Raw genomic sequence first — 26,122 nt, 5'->3', positions numbered from 1 at the left:
CTCCCACACACACCCCTCACCCTCCTGCACTTATCCCCTGTCATGTGGCACTCTCCAGCTTCTAATGTCCCACACAGTGTGCTTACGGTTGCCTGTGTCTTTCCCAACACCGCTGAGCAGGAACCCCTCAAATGCAGGCCCCTAAGTGGCACCCCAAGAGGCTCCCAGTGCTTGGAGCCTCACACTTGTCAGGCAGTTGCTGACTTGTGCTTGGCCTCATTGGGCTCCTGGGGGAGCAAGAACCAGCTACATTTGGAATGAAAGGATTCTCAGTGTGTTTAATTCTGATTCTGTGGTGTTGAGCGGCTCCTGTGAGTCAGATCCTAGGGAGGACAGCTCAGAAATAGAGAGATCTTTATTTTTGGTTGATGAGCTTTTCTGACCAGGTATAAAGGGAAGCAGGAGGAGCCTGGCCCGTTAGCTTTGTCAGCTCGTGCTCCCTGCAACCCCTGGTTTGCCTCGCTCTTCTCTTCTGTATGTGGATGCTGAGAGCGTAGATATTGCTGTCAAGTGGAGCAACTAACCTGGGTCCCCTGGCAGATATCTCGTGTGGCCTTTGATTTCTTAAGAGGCTGGGCTGTTTCTCACTGTTTGACATGAGCTGTCCACCTGCAGAGACCCTCAGCCAAAGAGGGGTGAGGCTTTGGGAACCTCCATCGGCTCAGATGTACTTGCTTAGCACTCAGTTCCATAAGGAGCCAAGAGTGGTGTCCTCCTCTGGGGCCCTGGGGAAGGACCTTGGGTCTCTTCCCCAAATTGTGACACTGATCAAACCCGTTCATGGGTTTCACCCTGAGGGACTGTGGCATCAGCAGCAACCAAACCTTCACCCTCCAGACTCAGCCAGAGCCTGCGGCGCCCCTCTGTGGCCAGGGGCGCTCTGACCGGCCCTCCCTGCAACTCCTCCATGGCCCTGAGGCCCTGGGAGAGTGGCCTGGGTTTCCTGCTGCCCTCGAGGCAGGGCAGGCAGAGGGTGTGTGGGCACTGTGAGCATTTTGCAGTGAGCGGACGGTGGTGTTGGGAGTTGAGAGTCCTGGGGGTAGTTGAGGTCACAGATGTGCCCTGTGCTCTTCCCATTGTCTTCTTGCCCCCATCGCCCAGTCCCTGCTTGAGAGAATAAAAACTTATTTTTGTGTTTTGAAACTGTGACCACAGATCCTGCCAGCCCTCTGGGTGGACGGACCTGTCGGGAGAAGCTTGGAGTGGTTTGTCTGCTGCTTGAGGCTTCAGGGGAGAAACCATAAGAACAGCCTGTGGGTGTGGGGAGCGAGGACCATAGGCCGCCTCCCAGCACTGTGCATTTGTTGCCCCTGAGAGAGGTCTGAGATCTGCGCAGGCGGCAGCTCCTGCCGAGCCTCCTCCAGCTGCCAGCCCACCCGGCCCCGGCCACACTTAGCCGGATGTGGGCGTCTTGGCCTGTCTGGCCATCTGGGAATAGCAGAGCAGGGTTGGAATGTCATGGGAAGAACACCACTTGGCCTGTCTGGGTCAGGCGGGCCAGTCCTGGACAGTGGGCACAGATCCTCTCTGGTCCACCCACCCGGGCAGAGTGAGGACCAGCCATGGGGACTTTGCTCAAGCAGTCACTTCTGCTCTGTGTTAGACACCAGGTGCTGTCGCCACCGAGCACAGGGGCTGTGCGGCTGGCTGTGGGGTGGGCGTCAAGCTGGCTTCTCCATCAAGGAGTTTCAGAAGCTCCGGCTAGAAACAACCCCTTTGTGTATGGCTCCCCAGTGCAGGGCGGGTGGGGCCCGTTCTCTGGGCAAGGGCTTCCTGAGAGAGAGTCCACCCAGAGCAGGTGGCACGTTCCTTGGGCTCCTTTCCTTCCTCCAGTCGTGAAGTGCTTTTCAGTGCCCCTCACGTACCCCACACTTTACCAACCGTGCAGTGGCAGTGAGTGAAACACGGGACCCCACCTCGTGACTGTGAGTTCTGGTCAGGGAAACAGCATGAACCAGCGGACAAGGAGGTGTGTGCTGTGGTCAAGTGCTTAGGACATGTGAACAGTGAGCAGTCGGATTGCCTGTGGAGCCAGGGCCGGGGTCAGGGCTCACCTCACTAAGAAGGTGGTGCTTAAGTTAGACCTGAAGAAGGGAAGGAGCCGCAGGGCGCCTGGAGGGAGAGCTCATGGCCAAGGGCAAGTACAGGCCATGAGAACAGCAGGGCGGCCAGTACAGCTGGACCCACCTGGGGTGGGAAACAGGGTCAGAGGAACACGGGCAGATCACGCGGGGCTCCTGGCATTTTGGGGTCTTGGTTGGGACTGCCAAGGTGGGAACCATGGGGGTCTGAATGGGGAGGACGGATGGAGGGGGCTGGTGCTGAGAAAGTCTGGACTTTCCAGACTGCAGGTGGAGTGGACAGGATTTGCTGATGGTTTGAGGTGGGATGTGAGAGAAATGAGTCAGGGACAGGGTTTGGGCCTGAAGACACCAAATTACTGTCACCAAGACGAGGTGGGGAGCTGGAGGTTTGCAGCTGAGGCTGATTTGGATGGTCACTGCAGTGCCCCTGGGACGTTGCTGGCATTTTCAGGGAGGCGGGTGCTGTGTGCTCCTCCCCAGCAGGATGTCCTAGGGGGCTTGGCACCCCCTACCCTTCCTCTCCTGCCCCGCTCTCTCCTTTTTGGAGACAGACCCTGCCCTGCCTGGCTGCCCCGCTGTGATGGGCCTTTATCAGGTCTGCAGGGGGGCCTCCACTCTCACCCCTGTGCAGATGAGGCCTTAGAACACCCCTGGGGCATTGAGCCTCCAGGAAGGAGATTGGAGAGGCTTCCCTCGAGCCCTGGCTCTCTGGTACAGATTCCAGGGCCAGCTGGAAATATACCATTTCTTTTTTTTTGTGAGGAACATCGGCCCCGAGCTAACATCTGCCAATCCTCCTCTTCTTGTTGAGGAAGACTGGCCCTGGACTAATATCCATGCCCATCTTCCTCCACTTTATGTGGGACGCCGCCACAGCGTGGCCTGACGAGCGGTGCATCGGTGCGCGCTTGGGATCCAAACCGGCGAACCCCGGGCCGCCGCAGTGGAGCGCGCGCACTTAACCGCTTGCGCCACCGGGCTGGCCCCTGGATATATACCTTTTGTGTGTGTTCCTAACGCATCAAACAGACCGAGATCTGGAAAGTCGCTTTCCTGCCCTGGAGGTCTCTCTCCACTTGCAGTTTCCTTTGACCAGTAGGAGCATGTGCTGGGAAGAAACACCCTCAGGGGGTTTTGTGTGATCTGTGTGCGTGGTCAGAAGTTGCTGTGTGAATGGGTGACGGCACCCACAGTAATGGAGCCCGCTCTCTGCAGCCTGTGCACCTCGGGCGTGGTGCGGCTCCACATCAACAGCTGGCTGGAGGTGAGCTTCTGCCTGCCGCACAAGATCCACTATGCTGCTGCCAGCCTCATCCCCCCCGGGGCCATCGAGCGCAGTCTGAAAGCCATCCGGTGAGTAGCCCACGCACACCTGCTGCAGGGCCTTCTCTGGAGCTTCTGCCTGAGGTTTTACCAATTACTTGGTTCTAAAAATTGTCTTTTCCTTTTCTTGCCACAGAAATTGGCAGGTAGGGCGCTCCCATTTATAGAAGTAAACACATTTTTGTGTCCGGTTTTGTCCAAGTTTCCCCTGGGTCTCTGGGCACTGGGGGAGTGGGGCTCTGCTGAAGGCCTCGCCTCAGGCCTGAATCAGAACTTGTGGGATCTCAGTTTCTTCATTTAACCGATTTCCTGCAAGGAAAGAGCAGAGCCCAATCTCCCCCCACATCAAGTCCCCTATTTCGTTAAATATTTTCTAACTGAAAAAAGAAATCTGGGCACATTACAGAAAATTTGGAGATGACAGAAAGTAAAGCACTTGCCTAGTCCTCCCTCCCTCCCTCGCCCAGCCTGTGCTCCGAGTCCAAGTCTTCCCTCCTGGGCTTCCTTGCTGAGCATATTTCCATGTAGTTCTATTCATAGTCTGTGCTGGGGATTTTGCTTTTCCCCATATTTGGGACTCTTTCCTTAGGAAAGATTCATTCATTTTTTCAATCAACAAACGTTTGCTGGAAAATCCCAGAGGTGGGAGATGGAGTCGGGTGATGGGGCCTTCTCAGTTTTGTTCTTTTTTTTTTTTTATAATTTTATTTATTTATTTATTTTTCCCCCCAAAGCCCCAGTAGATAGTTGTATGTCATAGCTGCACATCTTTCTAGTTGCTGTATGTGGGATGCCACCTCAGCATGGCCAGAGAAGCGGTGCGTTGGTGCGCGCCTGGGGTCCGAACCCCGGCCGCCAGTAGCAGAGCGCGTGCTCTTAACCGCTAAGCCACGGGGCTGGCCCTCAGTTTTGTTCTAATTTGTTTTTTTCTGAGGGTGACAGTAATCTTTGCAGACTTTTAAAGGCCCCTGGACACACCACTGCCCTTCTCTCCCATGGCCTCTTCTCTGTGAGGTTCAGTGCCTGTGGGCTCCTATGCACCTTTGTGTTGCAGGTGCACACCTAGTGCAGGGGACCTCGGCACGCGTGTCCCCTGACCTGTGACTCTGCTCCGCAGCCCTTACCACGCCCTGCTGCTGCTCAGTGACGAGAAGGCCCTACTGGGCGAGCTCCCGCTAGACTGCTCTCCGGCCCTGGTGCGCGTGATCAAGACCACGTCTGCTGTGAAGAACCTGCAGCAGCTGGCCCAGGATGCAGACCTGGCCTTGCTGCAGGTATTGCCCTGGGGCCTGGGGAGACATCCTGGTTGGGAAGGATGGGAGGGAGGGGCTGGGGGCATCAAAGCAGGCGACCCTTGGGTGAAGGTGGGAGATACGGGAGCGTCAGGAAAGCAGGCCACCTGGGTGCTGAGCCACTGCACAGCCTGCCACGGTGACAGGTGGTTCTGGGGTTGGCTTGAGGTCCTGCAATCTGAGTCAGACCTGGGTTCGGGGCTTGCTTGTCGGTGCACTAGCCACGAGACTGACTTCCTCCTCTGTGTTGAGAGGTGGTAAAGCTGCAGCAGAGAGGAGTGAGGCTGTCCCGGTGCTGGGGGACTGGCCTCTGGAGGACGAGGTGCCAGGACTCGGGGGCTTGAAGGGTTGAAGCAGGGGCATGCAAGGTGTTGCCACGTGAGAAAGCAGTACTACCGAGCCACTGGGCCGATGTGGGAAGTGAGGGCAGGAAGCCCAGACGCGGGCCCACCCATGTGCAGAGCCGGGACCTAACCTGGTGGCCTCAGCCACCCCGTGTGTGAGTGAGGGTGTGTGCGCGTGCGGGCCTGTGTTCTATGTGAGGTGCCACCCCTGCCCCCGCCAAGCCATGTGCTTGTTGGCAGCCCTTTCTGATATGGAGGGTCCCTCAGCCCTGGCCATGGATCTGGTTGGAGGCTGGGGTGGGGGAGGGGGTGAGGAAAAGCACTGGGAGAAGTTGGAGGCCCGGGGCAGGGACACCTTCCGAGTGACAGCCTGAGGGTGGGACCCAGGGTCTGGTGACAGTGGGCACCATGTGGCCACCAGGGGGCAGCAGGGCCTGACCCAGGGACCTGCGGTTCCTGCAAAGGCCACAGCTTTCTCAGGCCAGGCTGAGGAAGAGGAGCACAGGCGTGAGGCAGGCCTGCTGGCCCTACGAGGCACGTCTAGGGGAGATTATCCCACAAGGCCTCACTCTCAGGCCGCTATTTCCCAAAGCAGTGTTTTTGGATGCTGTCATCCAGAATAAGTCCTTCCCTTGTCTGTACCCAGTGACCTTTGTCCACCCCCAGTGAGAGTATTTATCGGATTCTGCCTTGGTGTTTTGTTTGTCCCTGGGCTGGACCAGACCCAATGAGGACCATGTCTTCTCACCTTCATATTATCCGCAAGCACAGAACCTTAAACATGCTTTCCATTCCCTGTGTAGAGTTGCTGTTCTGACAGGTACTGGCCAAATGGCAGACACCTGTGTGTGTCTGCAGCTCCATTTCAAGCTTTGAAAGGGGCTGGCGCCTCACTGCTGTCCACTGAGGCTGCCCAATGTGGAGTCTCTCTGGATGCTGTGCCTTAGCCTTGCTGTCAGTCTCCTGGGACAAAGACAAAGCTTTGATGATGTCCCCTTCGCGTCCCTGCCCTGGCCTTGCTCTGGGGACACTTGTCATTTCCTTCCATACTCCTCCCCACTGAACCCAGCACATCAGGGCTTGCTGCTGGCGTTGTCATGCGGAAGCCCCCTGGGGCCCAGCCCAGCTGGCAGACCTCACCAACCTCTGAGACTGATGGCCCAGTGGAGGCCCTATGGGGAGCAGAGGCCAGCTGAGCCCAGCTGGAGCCTCAAGCACAGATGGCCCCACTGGGGAGGGAGTGTCAGCTTCAGGTGTGAATGTCAACAGATGATTTAAAATCACTCATGTTCCATCCCAGGCGAAGAGGATCTATAAGTATTTTTTTGGGTTTTTTTGTCGTGATAAAGTTAATATGTTCTTTCTTATAAAAATTCAAATATCACATAAATTATAGACGCAAAAAGAGAAAATCCCCACAATTCCATATCCCAGAGGTGACCACTGTAGAGTCCTCCAGACTTTTTCTAAATATATATTAACACATTATCTTTGAACAACAAAATTAGGATCATACTGTCCATTGCTCATGATTGGCTGAACAGTGGCCGCATGGACCGCCACATCCTAATCCCCAGGACCTGTGAATGTGACCTCCTGTGGGACTTTGCAGATGTGATTAAGGATCTTGAGATGGGTGATGATCCTGGATGATCTGGGTGGGTGCGGTGTTGTCACAGGGGCCCTTGTAAGAGGGAGGGAGGCAGAGGGAGGTTTGACTGCAGAAGGGGAGGAGGGGATGTGACTGTGGTGGCAGAGATTGCAGTGATGTGGCCCCATGCTGAGGAACGCTGCAGCTCGCGGTGGCAAAGAACAGATTCTCCCCTTGAGTCTCCGGGGAGAGCGGCCTGCTGACGCCTGGACTCCAGCCATGTGATATCGACTTCAGACTCCTGGCCCCCAGAATGGCAGTCTGGCTACAGGGAGAGGTGGGAGATGGAGACCACTGGGTGAGGGTGTGGCAGAGGTGGAGGAAAGTAGGCGTGTCCTTGCTTTGGAGTGAATGTCCATGGGACTTGGGATGAGAGAGAAGAGGGTCACCGATGGACCTGCAGTCTCCGCCATGGTCAAGTTGGTGCCACTGAGATGCCACCTGCCAAGATATAGAGGGTCCTCAGCAGTGTGCAGGCGTTGTGTGCAGGTGGGGGTGGCTCACCCCCTTGGAGGCACTCAGTGATGGTGAATGGGGGCAGTAGGCCCACCTGAGGTGATGCAGAGTCAGAAACGCCTGGTGCCTATCCCTGAGTGCCACCCGCAGGGCCGTGTCCTCAGACCTGGCCCCCTCCTCTCGAGGTTAGAAGGATTTCTGACGTCTTGGTCTGTCTGTGGCCTGTCTTGATGTCTGAGAGCCCAGGAGAACAGGGTAGTGAGATGTTCTCCAGGGAAGCTGGAATACACAGAGACAAATGCGTGGGGTAGGGGGCAGGTTCAGCGACCCCGCATCCATTGTCACGTGGTAACCCGTCTCCACGCTGGGCCATGGGGAGAGTAGGGGGACGGTCTCTGCCAGGGTGTCCAACCAAGCCCCTTTTTCAGCTGAGCTGACCCCGTGGTCCTGGGTGCCCCGCATGTCCCCGTGCTTGTGGGACCGTCCCTCAGTGCCAACCAGGACAGCCCCTAATGGGAGACAGTTGCAAACCACACAGGGACCAGTGATAAAAAGGCTTGTCGCTCCGAGCTCAGAAAATGCTGTGTTGTGCTGGCCTGTGCCCAGTGCCCTGGTGGAGGCTGGGGAGTCAGCCTCCCAGGCAGTGTCCTCCAGCCCCTCTGCCTACAGGTTTTCCAGCTTGCGGCTCACCTGGTGTACTGGGGCAAGGCCATCATCATCTACCCGCTGTGTGAGAACAACGTCTACATGCTTTCTCCCAATGCCAGCGTGTGTCTGTGAGTTCCTCTGGCTGCCCGAGCCCAGGGCCCGAGTGGGAAGGGGGTGTGTCTGCAGGGCCTTCCAGGTGGTGCTCCCGGGTTAGCCGGGCCCTCACTCTGACCCAATACCCAGCCTCTGCTGTGCCAGCCTCCAATTCTGGCCTGGTCCAGCACTGTGTGGGCCTGTCCGGGCCCGTGCTCCTCTGGCACGAGCCTCCAGGAAAGGTCTGCATCTGCGCATGTCTGCTGGACAGTGGGCTCTGGACGGGGTGCCTGGCGGGAGATTGGGAGCCTTGGCTTTGACTCGGGGCTCAGAGGGGCTGTGGGGTGGCCTGTGCCCATGGCTTCTGCCGCCCCTCAAGGGAAAGCACCTGGGCTCTGTTCTCATTGTACCATCCTGGCCCTCCCACCATGCTGTGCTTCCCTGCTGCCTCCCACAGGCTGGTGGTGAGGGCACGGATGCCATGAAACACGATGGGGGGTCTGCGAAACTCAGGGACACACTCCCCTCACCTGTCCCCAGGTACTCTCCGCTGGCTGAGCAGTTCTCCCGCCAGTTTCCGTCTCACGACCTGCCATCTGTCCTTGCCAAGTTCTCCTTGCCCGTCTCCTTGTCAGAATTTAGGAACCCCCTCGGCCCCCCTGTGCAGGAGGTGAGTCGCAGGAACTCGATGAGCCCAGGAACCACTCACCTGGCGCAGGTGCCTGATCCAAAGGCCCTCAGTGCTGCCGTACCCTTAGCCTGGGTTGGGGGGCGGGGGGTCTGGCTGTGTAGATGGTACATGCCCTACCAGGGTGACTAAAAGCTGGCTCCCCAGCCAGGCCACTTGGCCAGCAACTTAATGTTTGGGCATTCCCAAGTCCCCCCAACCTCCCCACCCCTCTGTGGAGCCCACCTTGGTTGTGGTGGGTGGTTCTTAGGGTTAGAACCAAGTTAAGAGGCCCAGTTGGCAGGACAGCACTGACCTTTCCTGGGAGGACAGAGCCCCCTTCTGGGCCTGGCCTCCCACCAATGGAGGACGCAGAGGCAGCTTTGTTTTCACTAAGCCTGGGCCCTGCCCTCCCACTCCCTCCCCCGCTGTGGTCCAGGTGGCTGCAGGGTCTGTGGGTGTGAGTCTTGGGCTCCCTGGTCCTCAGAACCTCCTTATCCAAGAGGACCTGGAGAGGACAGGTCTGGGACAGGCCCCACCCAGTGGGTCTGGGTCAGGACAAGGGGCAGGCGGAGGTGCTGGGTGTGGCGGGGGGGCCTCTGGAGAGGCGTGAGGCATGTGCAATGAACTGGTGAGTTTTGCGTCCGTCTGTGGCAGCGTCGAGTCTGGCTTGGATACGAGGAGGAGGCTTTGCCCTCTCCCCTCCACTGAATGCCTGGAGCTCTGGGCAGGAACCCAGGTAGGGCCAGATGGGACAGGTGTTGGAGATGGGGCTGGGTGTTCTCAAGGCTTTGTCTTCAGAAGTAAAGCGTTTGCTTTAACAAGTGCCAGATCTGTTAGGCAAAACCAGGCCTTAAAAGCAAACCCTTTCCCTTCTCAAATTGTGAATGAGAAGGAGGTCCTGGTTCTTCACTTCATTTAGATGCTGAGTGTGACAGAGTTCTAAATGCCGTCTTTCATGGAGTCCTTGGTTTCCAGGAACCGTGCCAGGTCATGCCAGATGAATAAAAGACACACTTTGCATCTGCACCCTCCCCCTACCCCCCAGCAGAAACTTCCTGAGGGTCTGGATGGCGGGTGGATTTTCCAGGCCACGCCTGAGGGGCCAACTCGTGCCTTGTCAGGGGACCCAGATGGAGCCGAGTTTGGTTCTGCAGTCCTGGGGTGAGGCTGCTCGCCTCTCATGCCTCCTGCTTCAGGCTCAGAATGTGCTCTTGAGTGCTTATGAAGCCTCTTTTATTTCTTAATTTAATTTTAATTATTTTACAATCATTTTCAATTTTTTTAGGTTTGACCAGGTCATACATGCCCATGGTACACCCCTATATCCATGTCTGGTCAGCCAGCCCCTCCCAGGAGGGGACCCCCAAGGACGAGCAGGCAGATGTGTCTGAGCACGCGGACCCCATCCGCACGCACCCTCCTGCTCGCCAGTGCTCTTGTTCCTCTCGTACAGGGCTCCTCACTGCTCCTGGTCAGGTGACAGCCCCACAGGAGACAGGTGGGCTCATGCCCTAGGGGCTGTATACCTCACAGGGGTCCCTGTCCCAGGCCATGCTTTCAAGGTGACCCAAGGAGAGGACTATCTGTTCTCAGGGCAGTTGCCCACAGCCGGTTTCTGAACAGTGTCCAGGCCACAGGGAGGGGGTCCCCACGGACCCAGCTCTGTGGTGGTGGGGCCTGAGCAGCAGGGCCTGGTGGGCTGGGGAGATGTGGGAGAGCAGGGGTGGCTCAGAGCAGGAGGGCACGGGGGCCTCCACGTCACAGGTCCTGCTCCTCGGCTCTGGGCAAGAAAGGCCAGGTGCTGGGGCAGCCCAGGTGTGTGGTAGGGGCAGTGCAGGTATGGCTCTGGTGCTGTTCTGGCCCATCTGCATTCCCTGGGAGGGGGGCTTGCAGAGCCACCAGCATCTGGGAGCTGGAGCTCATGGCTCCCTGTGCTCCAGGGTGACTGTGGGGCTGTGTCTTAGGCCGTGGCTCCCTGGTTCTCTCGGGGAGGGGCCAGGGTGGTGGGGATCAGCCTCCCTGCCCTGTGCCTCACAATGCCCGTCCCACAGACCCAGCTCATCCAGATGGTGGTGTGGATGCTGCAGCGCCGGCTCCTTGTCCAGCTGCACACCTATGTCTGCCTGATGGCCTCACCTGGCGAGGACGAGCCCCGCCCTTGGGAGGACGACGTCCCCTTCACCACCAGGGTTGGCGGCCGCAGCCTCAGCACACCCAACGCCCTCAGCTTTGGTTCCCCAAGTAGGAGCCCCCTGCCTGGGGCATCTGTCTGGTGGTGGGGGGAGCCCTGGGGAGCACTTTGGAGTGGCGGCCAGGAGGCCCAACAAGGGCACTGCTGGGAATGACCGAGGCACCTTCACATGGCCACACACCTGCCCTTACGTGGGCACCTGGGGCCTGGAGCAGACAGCCACCGTCCCCTGCTGAGCAGCTCTCCCTTGAATGAGGCTGGAGACCCCTCTCCCCTGCCTCCTTGCACCTTGTGGTTCTGAGGAGGCTGTACCTCTTGCTCGAGTCATCACCAGCCTGGGGTCAGAGCAGATTTCACACCAGCACTGGGAGGAGCTGAAACTTCACTCTTTGTCCCAGGGCCTATGAGGAGACAGTGACTGTCATAGTCCCTTCTTGAAAGAGCCAGGGTGGCCACAGCATGCCCCCAAAGGCAGCAGCCCACCAGGCCCCAAGTCCCTGGGCTTGGGGAAGACAAGAGAGTGGAAAGCTTTGGGGTGGCACCTCCCTGGGCTGAGGGCTGGCCTTGGGCTTCAGGCTCAGTGCGAGGACTCGGCCTGCCCCAGGCTCTCCGTTGTCCATGTTGGGTGGGAGGCGTAGGATGACGGGGGTGCTGGCTGCTCCTTGACCCACACCCACCCGCAGCCAGCAGTGACGACATGACCCTCACTAGCCCCAGCATGGACAACTCCAGTGCAGAGCTGCTCCCCAGTGGGGACTCACCGCTGAACAAGAGGATGACAGAGAACCTGCTGGCTAGCCTGTCGGAGCACGAGCGGGCGGCCATCCTCAGTGTGCCCGCAGCCCAGAACCCAGAGGACCTCCGCATGTTTGCCAGGTGGGGCCAGTTCCAGGGTCAGGACGAAAAGAGATGGGGAGGTACCCAACACAACCCCAACTTAAATCCATTGACAACAATGGCACTCACTGGTTGAGGTGGTCTCAAGCACTTAGTGTCCCCACCGGTGCTGGTGTGTGCCAGGCGTGGGCAGCCATTTCTCCAGTGCTTCCTGGGTGTTTCCTGTCACTTCTTAGGAAGCAGCAGCAAGTTCTCATTCTCATGGGGCTCGGCAGGGATTTTCCCCAGGACTCTTAGCCTGGGGGTGAGGGGGGTCCAGGACCCCCACGTCGTAGGTGACACAGACTTTGTCACACCCACCCCTGATTTGAGGGCACTGTAGGTGTCTGGTTCTCTGGGAGAGGTCAGGTTGTCAGGGACGAAGCCCCCAGGTAAGACCACACGCCAGGCACTCTTTCCAGCAGCTGTGCAGGCCTCCACTGTGCCAGCTCCAGCCAAGACACCCCTGGAGCAGTGACCCATTTGGATCCAGAGCCACATGGGACTCGCTGCCACAGGAGCACGAACAGGAGAATCTTCTGGCAGACCTGTCCCCCTGTGCTGCCCTCACCCACGTCAGGATGCTGAGAGTGGTGTGACCCCAGGCTTGGGTGGCTCTAGGGTTTGAGCAGCCATGTGTCCTCATGGATCCACTTCAAGGGCCCATGGTGGGCAGTGGGTCCAGGACACTCACCTGCCCATGTGGGGGGGTGTGGGCGGTGGCCTCCCTGGCCCTCCAAGAGGCCCCACCAACTCCGCTGAGGCCTGTGGGTGCTCAGCACTGAGCTAACCAATGGCTGCTAGGACAGAGGCCAGCCTGGGCTCATGCACCCCTCCCCTCCAGGCTCCTGCACTACTTCCGCGGCCGCCACCACTTGGAGGAGATAATGTACAACGAGAACACGCGACGCTCCCAGCTGCTCATGCTCTTTGACAAGTTCCGCAGTGTGCTGGTGGTGACCACCCATGAGGACCCGGTCATCGCCGTCTTCCAGGCACTGCTCATGTGAGCCTGGGCCGAGGATGCAGAGGCAGGCTGCTGCAGTGGGTGGGAGCGCTGGCCTCTGCCCAGCCTAGGGCCCTCTTAGCGCTGCGGCCCAACTACACAGTTCAGCCCAGTTTCAGCAACAGCTGAGGGGCCACTGCCCTCTGCCTTCTCGAAACTCTTGTCTAGTCCTCGAAACAGCCTCAGTGTCTCTGAGCTGAGAAGGTGAGGCCCCGAACTGGAGGGCGCATCTGGGACTCATGCCTCTGAGTGAGGCCTGCATGCTTCCCACAGACAAATTTGGGTCACGGCTTTTTCTCAGACCTTCCTCCTGACCCTGCCCGTGTTCGGTGGGCCCCCACTGCTGCCCTGCTTGCAGCCACCCTGGAGAATGTGCAGAAACGCGTCTGACCCATCCATCCTTCCACTGGCTGTCAGAAGTATGAGGTCGCAGTGCCTGGCCCGTCCTGTGTGGTCCAGCACTGCTTCTGTCCCTGTGCACCCTGTTGTTCCAGCTTTCCGTGTGCCTTTCCTGGCCTGGCTCTCTCCACTGTCCTGTGTTAGTCACCAGGAGGCTCATGGCCAAGCTGTTACCTCCTCTTTGCTACCTGAGGTGTCAGGGCCTGGGTTGATCCCACATCCTGCCGTGGTGGAGGGACCTCCGCCCTGAGGGCCTGGCGAGCGTGCTTCCTCGGCTCCCCATCAGGCGTGTCTGCACCAGTGCGCTTGGTCCTCTCTCCCGGGGGCTGGGTCAGGCCTGAGGAAGAACAGTCCATGCTGGGCCTGGCTCTCTGGACACCTGCTGCACACAAGGTCCCCACCATCCCATCCTGAAGGAAGAGCTGACTGCAGACACATGCTGACCACTGAACAGGGCTCTGCCTGAGACAGGCAACACTATTTTCTAGAAAGGAAGCATTTATTTGGTTTTTAAACAATTAAAAAGCTTTGTCTGAGTAGGCCCTTACTCAGGCCTGCATGTTCCGCTCGGCTGCTCTGTTGACCACGCTGACCCAGGGGCTCCCCTGGATGTAGAAGCGCAGGGGTTTCTGGGCCCACTCGCCTGCGTGGCCAATGCCCACTCGGGCTGCTGCCACCACAGCTGGCTCACTGGACCCCGGGGGGCCACGCTCCAGCCACACAGCCTTGTCCTTGGCCAGGTCCCGCTGGTCAAAGCTCCTGTCGATGGCCAGGGCCTGGCACAGCTTGGAGGGGCCACTGCAGAGCTCACGGTCTTTGAGGGCCCGGCTGGCAGCACCTTTCCGGAGGGTGCTGCGAAGCTGCCGCATGGTCTCCAGGTCCCCCAGGGGCTCTAGCGCTCGCAGCAGGACGCACGCCCCATCCCCTGTGGGTCAGAAGGACAGCCTGGAAGGGGAGCCCACCCTCCCAACTCCCAGGCGGGACCCTGAGCACACCTGCAGTCACTCACTGTGCCTGCCTCCCCCTCCTGCACGCCTGCACCCGCGAGGTGCCGGTGCCTCTGGCGCCGCCACCAGGCGGGGCCTCCCTGCGACACCAGAAGGCCTGACTCCTAGCTGGGGAGAACCTGTAAAAACGCACGTCCTTGTAGTTGGCCTCCCCTGGGCTTCCTCTGGTTTGGTGATTGGCAGCAGCGGTGAGGCCAGTAAAGGAAACCCCAGAGAGCCGGTCCTTCCTGGGCATGGTCACCCCACCAGGAAGCAGGAAGCCTCAGGCCTGGCCCAGATCCCTGCCAGGCCCCAGAATCGCCCCGCCCCCCACCCCTGGAATCTATGTCAGACAAGCCAGAAGGTTGGCTCAGAGCAGCCAGTGTGTGCACAGGACACTGGGTGAGCCCCAGCCCTGACCCAGTGGAGAGACTAATGGCAGGAGGAGGTGCCCACACAGCCCCCCTCACCCGCCCTGGGATCCCGTCCAGGCCACTTCAGAGGCCACAAATGGCAAACTGACACCCTGGGATGCCCCTCAGACTCCTGGCTGGGGACAGTGGTTACCTGGACCCTGGACAGAAGAGCCCTGACCCCAGCAAGGCCACTCTCCTGGGACACTTGCTCTCCCACCTCACTCGGCCCGTCCCGCCACCTGGGAGTCTGCGAGGCTTAGCCTGAGGGTGGCCAGGCCAGTCCCTGCTCTTGGGCCTCGGCCACATGGGCCACCCGTCGGCACCCAAGAGCTGGCCCTGAGTGGACACAGCAGCCACGCTCTCCTGCACAGCCAGTAGCCAGCCAGCGTGGGGGGGTGTTCTGACCAGATGCACCTTAGCTAGTTTTCAAAGGACCTCAAGATATACTCAATAGCAAGGAAAGCGCTGAAGTTCCATTCCTTCTGACTCCTGGTTCCCTCCCAGCCCACCAGCCTTGGGGCTCCCCTGGGTCCACCCCAAGCTCTTGTGGGGGGGACACATGCCCCTGTCTCCCTGAGCCCCCAGAGCCACCTGCAGATGGGTCGAAGGAGCAGCCTACCCGCTTCTGCACCAACCCTGTCTCCTGGAATGCATCTGAGCCCCACATCCTGACAAAAGCACAGCACCGCAACTCTTCCCACCAAGTCTCCATGCCCTCACTCCCACTCCTCTGCCTGCACCAGCTGTTTGGCCTTGGCGATCTGACCTACCTCCTCTCGGGCATCTCTGTGCCACCTCTACTTGCAGGCAGGCAGGCAAGGACCATGTCCCCGGCCTCCTCTCCCCCTCATTCCACCTGGGTGACCCTTGGCTCTGACTGTCTGCACCCATGTGGTTTCCTGCCCCCCTGACCTGGATGTTCCTGGGGCATCTTGGCCACATGTCCAGAAAATAACACACCACCTGCTACATCTGCCCTGTCCCCTGTCCCTCAGAAACACTGGGCTCCTCCCCTTCCTCACCGACCACAGCTCGAGCATCTCTGACTCCCAGTCTCTCTCCTTGTCTGAGTTCAGGCCCACTTCACGTGAGGGGGCTGGTTCCAAAGAAAAGCTCAAGGACCAAAATGAGCTCTCAGGGATTAACAGGCCCTCTGGGGTAGTCCCACCATCCTCTGATGTCCGATCACTCAGTTTCACTCAACACCTGCTTTGTGCTGGGCACAGGGCCAGTTGTGGGTTCCCTGCGTCCTCTAGCCCCTGCAGCTCTGGCACTGGACATCCCCAGCTGTCCACTCTGGGCAACAACAACTCCCACGTCACTGGAATCACTCAACAACTGTGTGTGACCTACAGCATACCAGGTCCCGAGACCCTTACTGGTCTCCTCAAGCATTCGCTCCTCTTGGGACAGGTGGTGGGGCGGCTCAGCAGACAGACACTGGGACTGGCTAGCCAGAGTGGGCCGGGCAGACCCTGCTCCAGAGAGCAGTGGCTCTGACAGGACGGTGCTGGAGGCTCTTCCTTCTGAGCACAGACCACCCAGAAAACAGAGCTCCCTGCTCACAAAGGAGAGAGGCTGCCCCAGAGCAGGTCCCAGGAGGTGAGTGGGTTCTCCCAGGAGCATTCATTCATTCATTCATTCATTTATTTATGTGTGAGGAAGACCAGCCCTGAACTAACAACCGTGCCCATCTTCCTCTACTTTATATGGGACGCCGCCACAACATGGCGTGACAAGCAGTGCGTCGGTGCGTGCCTGGATCCGAACCTGCGAATCCCGGGCCGCCGAAGTGGAGCGTGCACACTTAACCGCTTGCGCCACCGGGCCGGCCCCCACAGGATCTCTAGACCAGCGTCTCCCTACTCGGCACTATTGACATTTGGGGGCCGGGTGATTCTCTGTGGGGGCCCCTCCTGCGCACTGTGAGCTGTTCAGCAACATCCTTGGCCACCTCCACCCACTGGATGCCATAGCATCCCACCAGCTGTGATGACCAAAAACATCTCCAGGCATTGCCTAGTGGTCCCCCAGGGTGGCAGCATCATCCCTGGTTGAGAACAACAGATCCAGACCCCATAGCCGGCTGCCTGGCCACTCCTGCCTGAGCCCAGCCCTACCAAAATCAATCTCACCCTCATTTCCCCACAACCATCCCCTCCCGGGTCTGCCCTGAGCCACCGGGGACACCAGGTCCGAGCTCTGGCGCCAGCAGTGGCCTCATGGAACCTGTCTGCTCTGTGTTCAGGTCAACTCATGACCTCTATTCTGTGGGGGCCGCTGGCCCCTCTAACCAACCTGTCAGTGAAGCCACAGCTCCTGAAAGCTCTTGAAAGACAGCCTACCAATGGTACCTCCTTGCTCAAACGCCTGCCCCATCCTGGTCCTCTCAGGGGTCTCCCAGCTGCCAGCTGAGGGGGCTCTGCCCAGGCCTCCTGCTGCCCCAACCTCAGCGCCCAGCACCACTCACCTCGGCTAGAGACATTCATGCAGAAGTACATGCCGTAGATGAGGTACACATACAGGGTCCCTGGCTCCATGAACATGCTGCGGTTGCGGGGGGTCTGCCGGCCACCCCTCGAGTGGGCAGCTTCATCCTCTGGCCCCAAGTACGCCTCAGTCTCCACGATGCGGCCGCGGAGCTCTGTGCCATCGTCGAGTCGCCGGACCAAGACCTGCGGGCAGTCTCCACTCAGGGCAGGAAGGGACAGAGGTCCACCCCACCCTGACAGTACACAGTCTGGACCTCATCTCCCCAGCTCATGACCCATCAGGGGGCCCAGGTCCCACCAGGTCCCCACCAATGTCCCCTCCATCCTTCTGGACCACAGGCCATGCTCACTAAGTGTCCTGTCCACAGGTGGCAGCCATCTCAAGCTCTGGCTAGGGCTGGGCTGGAAACCAGCAGTAGTGAATTTACACACTTCAAGTCCTCTTGGCAGGGCCCTCCAACCCCCTGCCGCCTCCTCCCCAAGTGCCCCTGGACTTAAATGCTTAGCCTGGGGCAGAGCAGTGTGGAGGGCACAGGTCTCAAAGGTGTTCCCACATGGCTGCCTGGGACACTCCAGAGCCTGTGGACTCTCCCCCTGGACTAATCACAAAGGACTGTCACACTCAGCTCCCGCCCACTCGACTCTGAACGGCCTTGCTAAGCAGCAGGACCGGCTGCCCCACAGTGCCCCAGGCCTGGACCACAGCCCTGGGGGTAGCCAGCTCCACAGGAGTGGGTCAGTGTGGGCAGTGGGCCAGGGAGACAAGACTGGCTACGGTTGGCTCGGACAGCACCCTGGGCTGGGGTGGGGCCAGAGGGGCTGGCCAAGGACAGGGCAGAGGGTGGGCGTTCTCAGGTCAGCAGAACACCTAGGAGAGCAGCCCAGGCCACGGGGGAGCCAGGGAGGGCCCGTGGAGTGCTGAGTGTGCCGGGCATCGAGGCCTCCCCAGCCTGGAGCCTTTCTGTGCCATGGTGTTGACCATTTCTTGGCCGTGTGGCACAGTATGACCCTGAAAATGGCCAGCAGTCATGCCCAATGTCCGGAGCCCTAGGCCTGACTCAACCAGGGTTCACAGTGGAGCTTCAGGGGCCAGCCGCCTCACCATGGACGTCCCCAGCACCTGCCTTGTCCTCAGGCCAGAGCAATCAGTGGGATGGCCAAGCCACCCCTGCCTCACTGCAGGGAGCCCAATGTGTCCGTGGCCAGGGCAGTGTCAGGGGACGGGGTGGGTGGAGCCTGGACACTCAGTGGGACAGCACTGGAGGATGCCTTTCTGGAGACACGGTGGAGGAAAGAGGGGGTTGATGCCTCCCCCGGAAGCCCAGAAATCCCTTTGTGCATCCACATGTTGGGCTTGGCCAGACCATCTTGGAGCGAGAAAGGGCAGCCCCGTTCCATCTCAGACAAGGCCTCACTTTCATCCTTCCAGGAGATCAGAGGCAGCGCTCCTCCATTAGCTTCCTTCTGCATGTTTCCAGCTCCGTGAGGCCTGTGGGGGCCCAGCTGCCCTTCTAGAGAGGAGTTTCCACGGCCCTTCCGTCACTGTCTTCCTCTCCATTCGGTTTTCCACTCTGACATCATTTCCAGAGAGCAGATGCTGGTTCCCCCCACCCTCGTTACAAACACATCTCCCCCTTGCTGGTGGGGGTTCTGGGGGAGGCAACACCTTCTCAGCCAAGCAGGTGACTCGAGTGGTCTGGGTTGTCATGGCAACTCACTGCTCCTTGCAGTGACCTGTTTAGGGACAAGTGCGTGACCCAAGCCTGGCCAAAGGTCTGCAAGGACGTCTACCAGGAGGTCATGAAGAAGGCGGTCCCCTGACCACAGGGACACACACGGTGAAACACTCCCTTCTCTGCTGCCTACTGCCCCGGCCACCACTGGGCTCAAGCGGGTGTGACGGGAGCCTGGGGGAGGCTGCCACAGGCTAAGCCCTCGGGCCCCTGACCTGGTGCTGGGACTCACCTGCCCACACGCCGTTTTCCGGGCGATCATAAACCTTCGTTATTTAAGGTGCTTTTAGAAAGATCTTCTGAGGGGCCGGCCCTGTGGCTTGGTGGTTAAGTGCGCGTGCTGCGATGCTGGCGGCCCGGGTTCGGATCCCGGGTGCGCATCGAGGCACCACTTCTCTGTCCAGCCTGAGGCCGAGTCCCACATACAGCAACTAGAAGGGTGTGCAGCTGTGACATACAACTATCTACTGGGGCTTTGGGGGCAAAAAATAAATAAAATCTTTAAAAAAAAAAAAAAAAAAAAGAAAGATCTTCTGGCCCTCGCAGCTGAAAGCACCCGCATGGAAACAGAATCTGGTCCCTTCTCCACTAGCACACATTTTAGGATCTGTTCTTTTCAGCACCCAACTCCAGGCACCAATTTTTCTACTAGTCACAGAAACCGATTCTCCTTGGCCATTTTAACCCAAAGGCAGGCTCATTAAAGGACACAGGGTAGGCCACGGAACCTCGAGGACCAGAAAGCCAGGCCTGGAGTTTGGCACCCAGATGGTGCTCCAGACAGACGTGGCCCAAACTCGCTGCTGCCAGCACAGCCGACCTGCACTCTGCAGGGTGACAGCCCCCACCCCTCCCAACCCCCCCGAGCCCTGGGCAGTCCCTGATCCCCACTCCAGGTCCTGGACCTGCACTGAGCTGCAGGGGCCACTGGGAAGCCAGCACGGACACTGCAAGCTACTGCGATGAGGAGGCTGTCTCAAGGTGGCCCTGGTGCTGGGCAGCCCATGGGCCGTGGCCCCAGCTCTCACGTGTCTGAAAGCTGTCACTACTACACACAGGGGCAAGCTCCAGCAGGGCCACTGATGGGGTCGGGGTCGGGGCACGCAAAGGCAGCCCCTCACAGACCCCAGGGACCAGTACTGACCATGGTCCTTGTAAGAAAGCTGCCCGAGGGTGATCCCAGGTGGAGCAGGGACAGTGTTCCAGTGTCCCTGGTGGAGGCGGCTAATGTTGCAGCTCTCCTGTCCTCAGGGCCCGGGGCAGGCAGGCAGACAGTGGCTCCCCTGCCTCTACCTGGGGCAGGCCCCACCAACAACCCCAGCATTCTCCCCAGCTGACCCCAGGTGCACCCCCTGCCCAGACAGCTGAGGGGAAGCTATCCAGGGACGAGTGTGGCCAGGTCAGGGATGTGAGCCCAGCGGTGAAACGGCTGGGCGACAGACGCTGCACTGCGATGACCACTCGCTATGTTCATATTACCTGTCCCAGAAATGCCCTGGCCAGGGGGACTGCAGGCTGGTCGAAAAACTCGGATCCCAGTCGAGCAGGGCGGCTGTTTGGGCTTGAGAAGTAGATACTGCGCTGGGGGCCCAGGGTCACAGGCAGCCCCACATGGGGCTCTGTGGGGGAAGGCGTCCAGGCTCCATCTGGGGGGCTCTGATGCCGCTCTGCCTCCAACAGCCGCTGCCTTTTTTGCCCCAATCTGCGGGAAAGCTGTAATGGGAATGGACAAATGGTTATGTGGTGAGGTCAGACTCATGGAGCTCACGGACTGCATTTCCTCACCTGCAAAATGGGGGCAACCACTTCATGGGCTGTTACAAGGTGCACAGAGAATGCCCTACCTAATGTGCTCAGCCCCATGCTGGGTCCCAGGAGGCCTCGGGAAATGAGTGCACGTGAGGACAGGCTGGAGGCAGCAGTGACAGGGTGGCCACTCTGCTCTCCTGTCCTCAGGGCCCGGGGCAGGCAGGCAGACAGTGGCTCCCCTGCCTCTACCTGAGGCAGGCCCTCCACACTTGGGAGATGCACAGCTGGGTGGCAAACGGCTGTAGGGCCCGGGGAAGGGACAGTGGGCACCCAAGCCTGGGACAGGAAGGCTGGTACCCTCTGATTCACACTCAGCACGTGGACCCCAAATGAACTTCTGAGCTTGTTTCTGGAACTCTGCCCTTGGCACCTGACCCTAATCAGGAATTTAAAAACACAGCTGTGACCTCCATGGGGCCTGGCTGAGGAATGGATTGTGGGTTGGTGTGTCATCCACACCCCTCCCCCACCACCTGCTGACATTTGCCAGATCCCTCCCCAGAATGGCCCAGAAGGCCTGACACACACAGGTGGATCAGGACCAGGTGACCGTCTGCCTGGTTCCACTCCAAGCGCACAGAGCAGGACCCCTAGTGAGTCCCCAAATGTCCTGTGCCTCATGACCCAGGATGTCACTGTGATAAGAAGCAAGTGGGCCAAAGGCGAGGTCTCCAGACGGAGGAGGATCTGCTGAGATCCGGCACATGGTCTGCCTCCCACCTGCCACCACATGGCCTGTCAGCCTGACCACACACCCTCGGCTGTGCTGGGACCAGCTGCTCTCCAATGAGCAGCAAGATGAGGGGAGCAGGGGGGCATGGGGGCCTGGAAACACTCTCTTCGAGGGCCAATCTTCAGCAGGACCCACGTCTCCCTGGCATGTGACAGATCCATTATTTTTAACGTAACTGCTCATGTTCCATGTTGAATGGAGAACGCCAGGTTGCTGAGAACCAACCTGCCTCAGAAGACTTCATGTGACAGTGACGCAGCCTGTCTGGCCCGGGGGCTGAGGAACGGGGTGACCCTGCTGTTGCACCCAGGTGTGGGTGCTGCCTCAAACACACACCTGGCGCCTCCCACCATCCCCTGGCCCTGCCTGGAAATGAGAGCGCCCTGGTGAGTGGCCCCAGAAATCGACCTAAGGTGTCTGCCTGCTTCTTCATCTGCAGAGAGGATCAACACCACCTGTCGCAAAGACAGTTCTGGGAATACATGAGAAGCCAGGTCAGCACCCAGCCGGCACACAGCAAGTACCCAATGAATGCTGGGAACAAACACCCTCCCCCGGGGATGCCTCCGGGCAAAACCTGGGGACCAGCGTCTCTCGGCAGGCTGGGCCCAGCCGGTGGAGAGCAGGAAACAGCCTGGCCTGGATGGGGGTGTGCAAGGGACATACCAGCCCTCCATCCAAACCCGGGCAAACGGGTTAGTAAACAGCGAGAGAACACTCATCCAGCTGTGACAGACGCTGCAGTGAGGAGCGTGGGAAAGTGGCCTCTCAGGCCAGCTGCTCGGCCAACCCCACGGTCACTTCCGTCGGCAGGCTGGCTCGTGGGGAGGCGTTCGAGCGGGCCTGAGTGCCCAGCACTGAATAGGAACAGCCGAGCCGGGCCGGGCCGGGGGGCGCTCCCGGCGAACTGCAGGCCCGCCGGGGCCGGCCCGCGCACACGTTACTGGTCCGCCCGGCCCCGCTCGGCGGCTCGCGGGTTGGTGAAACTGTCGCCCCCGGGCCTGCCCCTCGGCCGACAGCGCCCCCGGGCGCGCACTCACCTGGGCCCCGCCGCGCGCGGGCATCCGGAGGCTCGGCGGGGACTCTCGGCTGGGACTCGCCGGACGCGTAGCCCACCGGGAGCCGAGCACACCGGGAGCCGACCCCGGAAGCGCGGCCCGCCCGGGGGTGGAGCCGACGCCTGCGCGGACCACGACAGAAGCCAGACGAGCGCGGGGCACGGACTCCGCCCCGGGGGTGGGGCCGGGGTGGGGCTACAGCGGGTGGACGGCCGGGAGCGGGGTCCGGCACGTACCGCTGCCCCGCGCGCCGCCTCCCATCCTGGACAAAGGCCCGGGGTTGCTGGGACGCTGGCGGCGTGAGAAGGGGGAGAAGGCGGCTGGGGTTGGGGTGAGCCCCGCCGCACCTCGGGCCCCCTCGGTGACCTGTCCCCCGCCCCCGCTTGCACCCTGGTCCCACAGCCGCAGAGCCCACTCCACCACCAGCCGGTGGTCAGGCCGCCAGAGAACTGGTCCGCCTTGAGCCTTGCCTGGGCCTTTGAGGGGCCCCGGTTGGACGTGTAGTGGTTTGGGGATGGCCCGCAGACGGTTCGGTAGGGTGCACGTGGAGTGCGCGTGAGGGAGATGGCAGCGGAGCCCGGTCCTCGGGACACGCCTTCCTGGACGGCGGGGTTATTACCGACTCGCTTCTGACCTCGGGGTGGGGGCTGGGGGCATTGGTGGGGAGGTTGGGCGGGGCAGTGGGCCGGAGACTTTGTCTAGGAAGCGGACACCAGGCCTTTCCGGAAGCCCGCCCCTGGTCATCGTCGCAGGCGGGTCGGCGATTCTGTCTCTGCGGTGGAGCCCCCACCCCTCCCACGACCCAAGGATGCTGAGGAGCCCGCCCACGTCCTGGGGTGGGCCTGCTGGAGCTGGGCCAGCCTCCTCAAGATTGAGGCCGAGACTAGGGCTGCGGGACCCGAGAACACCCGCCTTGCAGGGCGGCGGCTGGGGGCCATACGGGGAAGCGGCTGCCCTCATCTCTGATGCCCCTTACCCGGGCCCAGCGCCTGCTGCGCCCCTGCCTGTAACCCCTCACGTCGGATTCGCGCCCCAGGGGGAGGGGAAGGGAGTCTGGCGAGGGAGATGCCTGGTCCAGAGAATGGAGGGCCATGAGTGGGGTGTGTTCATGCACAGGGCTGTTCTGGGCGGGATGCCCCTGGAGGGAGGAGCATACTGCCCGCCCCTGTGGCTCAGTGGACTCTGGAGGGCAAATGCAGTCCAAACACCCCACAGAGGTCGCTCTAGGGTTTATCCGGGTCTGCACGGCCCTCTGCTGTTCAGGCACAGACCCACCCCCTGCGCAACCCACCCCTGCCCTGGAAAAACTGGAGGAGTGTGTCCTGAGCTGTATTTGATTTCTGTGACCCCTGCCCTGGGAGGGGGTCCCCATGGGGGTCCGGAGCACAGCTGGGCATAGGATGGTGTCAGATGGGAGGTGCTGGGGGGCCATGTGACTGGGGCCCTCAGATGATGGGGGCACCTGGTCTCAGGGCAAGTCCAGCTGGGAGGCCCCTGGTCTCCAACTGCTGCTGCTCTGATCAGCTCAGGGGCTGAACTCCAGCCGAGGCCCAGCCCAACTGCACCCAGGGCCCCGACCAGGACTTCCTGGGGAGGGAGGGGCAGCAGCCTTCCAGCGCCAGCTGGAAGCCACCCAGCTGTTTGTGGCACTATGTGCCGCTTCCGGTGGGCAGTGTGTCATAAAGGCAGCCTGGAAGTGACTCCCTCCCCTTTCTTTCCTCCTTACCCCCTGCAGCCATTCTGCCCAAACAATGACTCCCCCTTCCTGCCTTCTTGTGTACCCAGCCCCCCTTCCCTCCCCCTTTCCCCCATCCCCCTGTCCAGGAGGGAAACTGAGGCCCCAGTTGGGCCGGGTCCCCCTGGTGAGGGCAGGGGCAGGGTAGGTGCTGTTTTGTATTAATTTTTTTTTTTTTTTGAGCAAGATCAGCCCTGAGCTAACATCCATGCTAATCCTCCTCTTTTTTGCTGAGGAAGACCGGCTCTGAGCTAACATCCACTGCCAATCCTCCTTTTTTTTTTTTTTCCCAAAGCCCCAGTAGATAGTTGTATGTCATAGTTGCACATCCTTCTAGTTGCTGTATGTGGGACGCGGTCTCAGCATGGCTGGACAAGCGGTGCGTTGGTGCCCGCCCGGGATCCGAACCCAGGTCGCCAGCAGCGGAGCGCGTGCACTTAACCGCTAAGCCACGGGGCTGGCCCTGTTTTGTATTAATTTTTATTCGGATTTCACAAATGGTACCAGGTCCTTGCAGAATCATGGGGCGTCCACACGTTCCTGGAGGGGTGTTTTATCCTCACCTCAGGAAGAGGAGACAGAGGCTCGGAGGGCAGCCCTGGCCCCCAGGAGGAGGAGGCAGGGCCAGCACCAGCAACCCACTTCTCCAGATGTTCCGGCCTGAGCGCATGGGCTTGCGCAACCTCTGCACTCTCCCCACCCCCCACTTCCTGGTTTGTGGTCTGAGGCCCCACCGCAGGCTGGAAGTGGTGGGCTGAGCATTCCCACTGTGGCCTGCAGGGCCAGAGAAGAGGGTGCTAGGTGGGAGGGGCCGGGGCCTTCTCGGTCCCCAGTGTGCCCTGCTGCTGGGCTGGGAGAGGCATGCTGGAGGATGTCAACGGAAGATGGAGGTGAGGACACCGTCAATGCTTTGACAGGGGTCACCGCAGGGGTGGGCTGGTCTGTGCCCTGCCAGGCTAGCCCACGGCCTGTGGAGGGGCCATCAGTCACTGCAGCCTTGAGAGAAAGGACAGAGGCTCTGCCAGCCACAGAGGCCCGAGTTCCAGCACCAGCCCTGTCCCAGGGCACCCAGCCACCGGCTCAGTGTCCCTCTCTCTGATGTCAGGAAGGCTGACACGGTCAAAGGGAGAGCTGGGTCAGAGTCCAGTGGGGTCCCGCACACGGCTTCTCAGCAGGGTGGCTTCTGGCATCCTGGCCGGCCTCCTAGGCCCGCGGTGCCTGATGGGCCCTGGAGGGGTCAGAGGATCCTTGAGTAGAGAGGGAGCTGAAGGTCTGTGGGGGCTGCATCCTCCCTTCCCAGGGCTGTGCAGCCAATGCTGCTGGGCCCCGGGCCCAGGCATTTATGGGCCCCCTTGCCGTGCCCTGACACACGGGAAGGGGCAGCTACCTCAGAAATAGCCAGTGACTTCAGGCCCCTGGCTGGCCTAGCCCACTTCTGCCTCCTCCCCAAATAGCGTGGGGCTGGTCCTGGCCCTCCAGGCCCCTCAAAGCCAAGGGACTGGCCTGCTGAGCTGAGGAGTCCAGGGTGGCTGGCAGGGACTCCTCCTACGGGTCAGGGCTCCCACTCCCTCCGGTCCAGAGTGCAGTCCGCAGCACGAGGGCCATCCAGACACCAGCCCATCCCGTCACCTGCCCAGGGGCTAGGCAGCTGCAGCTGATTTCCATTTCTGCAAAGCCGGGTAAAGGGAATGGAGGGACCAGAAGCTGAGTTTCTGTGTAGGGGGCTTCTCCACCAGAGCCCAGGGCAGTGGGGCAGACATGAGGCAGAGCACACGTGTGCATACACGTGTCCGTGTGGACTGGGTCCAGGCCTGAGCACAGATGTGTCCACTCTCCTCGGCTTACACCATCCTTCTGATGCCAGGGTCCTCTCTCAGGAGGCCCGGGTGGGCTGAGACCTGGGGATTCCTGGATCTGCCTGCCAGGGTGCGCCGGGCCGTGCTTGGGGCTGGGGGGCTGCTGCAGATCCCACCGGAGCTCGAGAACTGAGAAGGCCCTTTGGAGGTGACTGGAATGAATACAGGGGGAAGCCCTTCACCTGTCACTGGACACAGAGACCACCCTCTCTGGGGAGGGAGCATGATGTTGGGCAGCTCTTGTCCACTGCAGGTGACACCTCGAGGGGTC

General features: G+C 60.3%; 2 protein-coding genes across 3 annotated transcripts in view; one reads left to right on the top strand and one right to left on the bottom strand.

Annotated features, from left to right (window-relative positions):
* NPRL3 (NPR3 like, GATOR1 complex subunit) overlaps nucleotides 1-13,592 on the top strand; it is a 40,445-nt gene extending 26,853 nt beyond the window's left edge. Inside the window, exons 7-13 of the mRNA XM_087449255.1 lie at nucleotides 3,300-3,437; nucleotides 4,525-4,681; nucleotides 7,820-7,926; nucleotides 8,432-8,561; nucleotides 10,613-10,802; nucleotides 11,436-11,628; nucleotides 12,473-13,592. Coding sequence (XP_087305381.1) covers nucleotides 3,300-3,437; nucleotides 4,525-4,681; nucleotides 7,820-7,926; nucleotides 8,432-8,561; nucleotides 10,613-10,802; nucleotides 11,436-11,628; nucleotides 12,473-12,638 — 1,081 coding nt within the window. The 3' untranslated portion in view covers nucleotides 12,639-13,592. The remainder of the gene's footprint in view (nucleotides 1-3,299; nucleotides 3,438-4,524; nucleotides 4,682-7,819; nucleotides 7,927-8,431; nucleotides 8,562-10,612; nucleotides 10,803-11,435; nucleotides 11,629-12,472) is intronic.
* Nucleotides 12,469-22,377, bottom strand: MPG (N-methylpurine DNA glycosylase). Of its 2 annotated transcripts, none has more exons than XM_087449256.1 (4): nucleotides 22,243-22,377; nucleotides 20,140-20,373; nucleotides 16,906-17,110; nucleotides 12,469-13,517 (listed from the first exon to the last, which is right to left on the bottom strand). In XM_087449256.1, the coding sequence occupies exons 1-4, from the start codon at nucleotides 22,264-22,266 to the stop codon at nucleotides 13,204-13,206; spliced, it is 777 nt and encodes a 258-aa protein (XP_087305382.1). In that variant the 5' UTR covers nucleotides 22,267-22,377; the 3' UTR covers nucleotides 12,469-13,203. The 2 variants fall into 2 exon arrangements, with proteins under 2 accessions (XP_087305382.1, XP_014648870.2); XM_014793384.2 differs by having other exon boundaries at nucleotides 13,514-13,958; nucleotides 22,243-22,376.
* Nucleotides 22,378-26,122: the final 3,745 nt, after the last annotated feature.

The sequence above is a fragment of the Ceratotherium simum genome, chromosome 26, assembly GCF_057802395.1.
Source record: "Ceratotherium simum simum isolate JZ-2026a chromosome 26, ASM5780239v1, whole genome shotgun sequence".
NCBI classification, from domain to species: domain Eukaryota; kingdom Metazoa; phylum Chordata; class Mammalia; order Perissodactyla; family Rhinocerotidae; genus Ceratotherium; species Ceratotherium simum.
Note: the sequence above shows the minus strand (reverse complement) of the source record. Positions and strands in the feature narration are given on the sequence as shown.